The 6,382-nt window shown below is 41.1% G+C and overlaps 1 protein-coding gene across 1 annotated transcript; it reads left to right on the forward strand.

Annotated features, from left to right (window-relative positions):
* Positions 1-765: 765 nt before the first annotated feature.
* Positions 766-6,114, forward strand: zc3hc1 (zinc finger, C3HC-type containing 1). Its single transcript, XM_079655613.1, has 10 exons — positions 766-956; positions 2,321-2,423; positions 2,633-2,783; positions 2,882-2,965; positions 3,089-3,216; positions 3,408-3,547; positions 3,706-3,985; positions 4,119-4,322; positions 4,820-5,032; positions 5,189-6,114. Exons 1-10 carry the CDS (start codon positions 823-825, stop codon positions 5,258-5,260), a joined length of 1,509 nt encoding a protein of 502 aa, XP_079511739.1. The 5' UTR covers positions 766-822; the 3' UTR covers positions 5,261-6,114.
* The last annotated feature ends 268 nt before the right edge of the window (positions 6,115-6,382 follow it).

The raw sequence follows: 6,382 nt of genomic DNA on the forward strand, positions 1-6,382 counted from the left end.
ATAGGCACATGACGTCCAGACTGAATGTAGGCCGTGCCCATTAGGAATGCAGTTTAGTGGCATCTGTAACATCACATCCAGTTCCCTCACCAGCTTGTTAGAGGTGATTCTGAAGTTAGTAGTAGGTTATTCCTTAAAAAAATAAATAAAAATAATGTAGATTTAATTGATGCTGCCTTTAATAAAGTCACTCATTCTCCCCTGTCAAATAAAACAGAGATTTAGACATATGGTTTCCTGCAACTAAAGGTACTACACAATCAGAATCAGAATACCTTTATTCGTCCCACAAACTGAAAGTTTACGTTGTTACAGCAAAGTAAAGAGCCAAACATAGCTAAATATTCATTAAGAAGCATGCATAAAATATTATCGATAACAATTGTAATTACACAAATTACAATTTTACTAATTACACATCCAGTTACAGTATTTAAAATAAATAAGTGTAGCCTACCATTTATCAAATAGTCTGACAGCAGCCAGTAATAATAATAATACTATTATGAAGCGGCATATATATATATATATTCCATATATATTCTTGAATATAGTAATATTGCACACAGTAATATTGTATATAGTATTAGTAATATTGCACACAGTAATATTGCACAACAGGGATGTTATAGTCTTTAATAAATACTCGAAAAAATGACATTTTGACACACTTAGAAACACCTCCTTAACGGAATAATAAATAAATCTGGTCAGTGAAGAGTCAGGCAGTTCGGTGGGCTCAGGCTCGTGCTGTGGTCGGGGTCTTTCAAAGCGGAACGATTGGTTTCAGGTCTTATTTTCCCGGGGACCACAGAGCCGATCATGGCGACTCTCAGCGGCAGTCGTGGGGATCGCTTCGGCAACACTAATCAACGAAAGTCTTCTTTTGCATCTCCAGAGAAAGTCCGAGAACTTCTTAATGCAGGAGTGTCCCCGGCACAGGTCGGGTCTAACAGGTGGGTGTTTGGAACAGTCGCGCGCTCCTTTGTTTGATTTTAAGAGGTCGAGGAGCAAGTTGACATGAGCTAATTTGGCTAGCCACCTAGCTTTCAATGCTGCTTTCGCCGTCTTCACTCAGCGGAATGTGAGGAGGCACAGGTCTACAGATAATGGAACCTTGTAGGGCAGCAATGCGAGTTCGATCACCATTTGTATTCATGATTGCAGTTGTTATTTATTCCATTTACCGGACTGATTTGTTATAGTAGTCATTGTGCTATCGCTGCCGTGCATGTTCCAGATAAAGGGGGTGGGGACACAAAGTTCTAATCTAGCATGTACTCGGACCTGGTACTAAAGTAGAAGTACCAGAGTGTAGGAATACTTTGTTACAATTAAAAGTCCTGCAATCAAGGTACTATTCCACAATCAGAATCAGAATACCTTTATTCGTCCCACAAACTGAAAGTTTACGTTGTTACAGCAAAGTAAAGAGCCAAACATAGCTAAATATTAATTAAGAAGCATGCATAAAATATTATCGATAACAATTAAAATTACACAATGTCAATGTTACTCAAGTAAGGGTACACAAGTATAATCCAAATGTACTTAAAGTACTAAATTAAAAGTACTCATGCAGATTGGTCCATTTCAGAATAATATATATGATATGTTTTATAATGATTGATCATTAAAGTGTTCTCAAAGCTGGTAAAGGTGCAGCTAGTTTGAATGACTTTGTGCAGGGTAGCTCGTGAATTTACTCCAGGTGTAACTAAAGTCCGATTTAAGACTTGATAATATTTCACATCATTAATCCAAATCTATAAAGTAATTAAATGTATTAAATATATGTAGTGGTGTAAAAGTACATGATTTATCTGTGCATTTTAGTGGGGTAGAAGTACACAGTAGCAAATAAATTAAAATACTCAAGTAAAATTACAAGTCCCTGAAACTTGAATAAATATACTTAATTTACACCACAGCCTTTAACATCTGAGGTATTGTCCACTTGCTGCCCAGCCATCAATGCCTGATTTTCGACTGAGCATTACTATAGCAGACAGTTTGTTGTAAGCACCGGGTAGAATGAAGCTGTTTTCCTCTAGTGAAATGATAAATGCATGTTACCGCTTGTTTGCTGCCTGTTTCCTGAACATTACTATCCCCAGCAATTCACTTGTATTTGTTTAATTGCACACAGTAGGCCTGCAGTAAGCATTACAGTCCAGCTGAACAAGCACGTTTATTAGAAGAAATTGGCAATATTACAAATATTCTCATATTCAATACAATCAAAGAACAACATGTTTTTCGATTATTAAACAAGTGTGTGGAAACTGAAGTTCTGTTTTTCTCTTCGTGTGAATTTCAGTAAACAAGAAAATGGGAAAGTTCTGGAAGTAAAGAGCGATACTCAAGCACCTTGTGAGTCAACAAACAAAGAGGCCTTTTTCTCAAGAGTGGAGTCATATTCAATATCCTTTTACTCAATTTAAACCCAGTATGATGCATCCAGGCCTTTCTGCATCTCATGTGATCAGTAAAGATGGCTCAGGTTGATGTTTAGTTCGATTTTGTAAATATCACATCTATTGAAATGATATGATCCTTGTTTAGCTAAGTTAGAGTATTAATGAATGTGATGATACTTTTTGTGTGAGTGAAGGTTTCCTTAGCATGGCACTGTTTGAAATGGGCAGGCAAACCCCGCACTCTGTCCCCTCTCATATGCGCCCGATATGGCTGGATCAACGTCGGCTGCGATATGCTCAAGTGCTCCAGCTGCCAGGCTTTCCTCTGTGCAACACTACAACCAACTTTAGACTTTGAAAAATGTGAGTAAAAGTTACAGAAAACACAAGGGCAAATTTCATTTTGGCAAGGTAACCCAAAAAAAATGAAAGGTCAAGCATCTCTCTTTGTGTCTTAATAGATGGATCCCGCATTGCGGAGATTTCGAGGCAGCTTCAGTCGCAGCATGAGAAGTTTTGCCCCTGGCCTGACTTTCCCAGCCCAGGTAGGAGCCGGCCTCTTCAATGGCATACTTACAAAAATAATCAATAGCATACACGTGTCACTTCAGCTGAATTTACCCTGAGGTATCTGCATGATGGTCAAGGTTATTGTTGATGTTTTTCAGAGAGTTTCTGGCTGGTTCCAGCGTATGAACCGTCAGCACTTCTCACCGCCTTCTTGGAGCGCTTCCAGAGCGCCTGTCTGCTCGCACAGCAGCTGCCTGCCATGAAGCCGGAGCAGCTGAAGTCTATGGTGAGTTAGGAGAAGAGACTTTTGGATACTGACAAAAATGCACTCACTATAAAGAAGTACAGAAATGGCTTTCCTTAAGAACTCTTTCAGGAGATAATGGAAAGGACTGTCAAGTTAATTGTTAAAACAACTGAAAAAAAATGCCATTTCAGTTTCTCCCATGTCATTAATATCCCTTGCTTCCTTTGTAGTCTTTGACAGAGGAGGTCATCAGTGTTATACTGCAGCTGATCGAGGATGAACACAAAAGAAAGAAAGATTCTCCATGTTCTGAACCCTTGGCTGTCCAGGTGGCTGCATGCATTGTTTCTCTCTGTGGCTGGTCTGCAAGGTGAGATGCTGGACTATTCAACACACCTAACACTAACGCATTACCTTTTTATAGTACACACAAAAATGTATCCTCATGTACTAGCTACAATGAAAGGAGAAGTGAGGTCATTCAGTAAACCTGATTTAAGATGTCTGAGCCCTGAATTTTTATTTTAGCACAGCCCTGCACGCGATGAACCTGCCTATCCTCAGATGCTCGTACTGTATGCGCAAGGTGGGTTTGTGGAACTTCTTCCAGATGGAGGGAACGCTATGCGATGTAGACGTTTCAACACACACTGTAGGGCCCTCTACCCCCTCTACCCCCTCTACTCCAACTACAGTTACTGCTGCCGTGGCCCTGCCTGAGGGCCAGGGGGACCAGCCCACTTCTGCCTCATCCACCCCTCCAGCTCGTATGAAGCTGAGGAGCCAGGACTTCACCCGATCTGACCAGGCAAGCTTTAAGCAGGGGCTTGACAGGCTAAACTAGCTTAGCTCATATATTCACTCAAAGCAGAACTACAATTTGGTGTATAACAATGGCAAGTGAAATGCACTTTTAAAAAATGCTTTGGTTTTTGTTACAGGGTGAGGGAACTGCCTCCCCCGTGTCTTTGCGAGCCCGAAGCAGAGACTCACCCAGCCCTGTGGAAGAGCTGCAAAGTCCTCTGGGCCGGGGCAAAAGGACTGCGACCCGCGGCAGAGGACAGGGGGAGAGCCCTGGAGCTGAGGGCCCTGCCAGCCCCCGGCCCCCTCCCAAACGCCTGTGCCTGTCATCAGTTGGTGGTCCTGTAAGAACTAACATTATAGCGGATATCACACCTTGCTTTTGTGCAGTTTTCTTTTGGCACAGGGCCAACTTGCTGCCTGGTCATTTTCAAATCTTAATTCTATGCAATCTCATTAATGCATGACACTTTAGACCCATGTACATTAGCAAGGAGATCTGTTTACATCACAGTAAGTGCTCCTAGTTTCTTTATAGGAAGCATCTGCAAGAGACAATGATAATAATTAGTTTTGCACAGGTAGAAAGGGGCAGAAATAATTATTAGGAGACATATACTGTCAAAAACACCTGGTTTGCAAGCAGAGTTGTTCAAACAGTAACAAGAAGAGCATAGGTGCTTTAGGTTTATCCAAACATTATTTCCCTTAGCATCATGAGATACAATTCTGATCTCAATTTTGATGATAATAATATAATCATCAGCATGGTTAGATTTGAAACAAGTGTTTTGTATTACTCACATGAATTGGCTGTTACAAAACAACCTTCTTTTTTAAGGATGATCTCCTGCCCAAGAATACTTTTGACCCCCTGGCTCAGCACAGAGACTGGTGTCCCTGGGTCTCTGCGGGAATGGAGAATGTAGATCCAGGTGTGATCCCCTTTCTGGATGGAGACTCTTTGATGCATCAGCAGGGCTGGAAGGCTGCTCTCGATCTACTCATGCCGATGAAGAAAAGCTCCAACCCGACAGGAGGCAGCCCAGGGCAGGCAAGTCGCATAATCAACCCAGCCTGCAGAAAAGACCACATGGCATGAAATTGATGCACAGACTTCGTGTTTTTTTCTTCTTCAGTTACCTCTTCCCTATTTAACTGTGATTTAGACAATATCTAACGTTCTTCTATCTTCTCTTTTCTCTCCCAGGGCCCTCGAGATAAGTCTAAAAGGGTGTTTGCTATATTTCGTCAGTGGCAGGCCTCCTCTCCGTCTCAGTAGACTGTTTCCATACAGACAGCATTTCAACACTGAATTGATGAACTGACCGGCCCTTATTTTGTGGTACAGAGTCCAATGACAGGATTGTCATATCATATCAATGTATGCCATACCTTAAAGTCGTGTTTAAAGTATTTCTTGTGGGGGGAAAGGAAGATGAATGTGTTTCCAAACAAATCAATGATTGTCTTCTCTGTGATCAGTGAGATATGTGAAGGATGCCTGTTAGGCTTTAAATCCTGATTCATGAAAATTGAGATGTGCAGTAATTGGGGCTTCAATAGGCCTTGTGTCGTGGGATACACAAGAAGCTCTCAAGTTATAGAAGACAGACAACGTACACATTAACCAGAAACGAGGCGAGCACCATTAACCTCCCATGAAGTCTGATTCAGCAGTCCTTCATGACATCATGAGTCTGGATTACTGTGGAATACAAGGTGAGAAATCCCTACCGTGAGAAAAGGCCACATGGCTCGTCACTGGAAAGGCAATGTTTACCATCAATGTATGTTGAGGCATTGGAGGAGTGGTCAGTTTTTAACCCCAGATTAGCAAAAAAAACTGTGAGGAAGTACTTTTTGTGTGTGTGCCGTTGTGAAAAGTAATGTGGATATAAGTTCTCATTTGGAAAGAACAATCCTTTTTTGATATTGTGAAATGTTTGTTTTCATTACATCAATCCTTATCACTGAGGGCAAGTGCAACCGTGTGCATAGAGGATGACTGTACTTCCTTTTGGCCTTCCTGTGACATCTCATTTAAAAAGCAGTTTCCTCTGTCTTGCATGTGCTTTTATCAATGTAGAGTTTCCTAAAAGGGGTTTAATAAATTGCTCTTCTGAAAGTTTTTTACACTATGGTCCTCTGACATTGTATCGAAAGAAAGGATTAGTGAGGATTCCCTGAAATATTATATTGCAAAAACAAGGAAAACGCATTCAGACGGCGATGGGATGAGACTTTATTTGTTATCTAATCTGTACCATTTGCTGCTATCTGAAGCCTTTCAGCACTCACTCACTGGCAGACATTGTGATGCTTGTAAACTCAAAACATTTGGTGTGAAGGGATCACATTAACACAAAGGCAGCCTTCACGGCATCATTTGCGATTACAAGAG

The sequence above is a fragment of the Notothenia rossii genome (assembly GCF_949606895.1).
Source record: "Notothenia rossii genome assembly, chromosome: 10".
Taxonomy (NCBI): domain Eukaryota; kingdom Metazoa; phylum Chordata; class Actinopteri; order Perciformes; family Nototheniidae; genus Notothenia; species Notothenia rossii.

Coding starts and splice junctions, on each gene's coding strand:
- zc3hc1 (XM_079655613.1), top strand. CDS start 823: ATGGCGACTCTCAGCGGCAGTCGTGGGGATCGCTTCGGCAACACTAAT. Junction 4,323..4,819: donor TGTCATCAGTTGGTGGTCCT/GTAAGAACTAAC, acceptor TTCTTTTTTAAG/GATGATCTCCTGCCCAAGAA. Junction 5,033..5,188: donor CAGGAGGCAGCCCAGGGCAG/GCAAGTCGCATA, acceptor TTTCTCTCCCAG/GGCCCTCGAGATAAGTCTAA.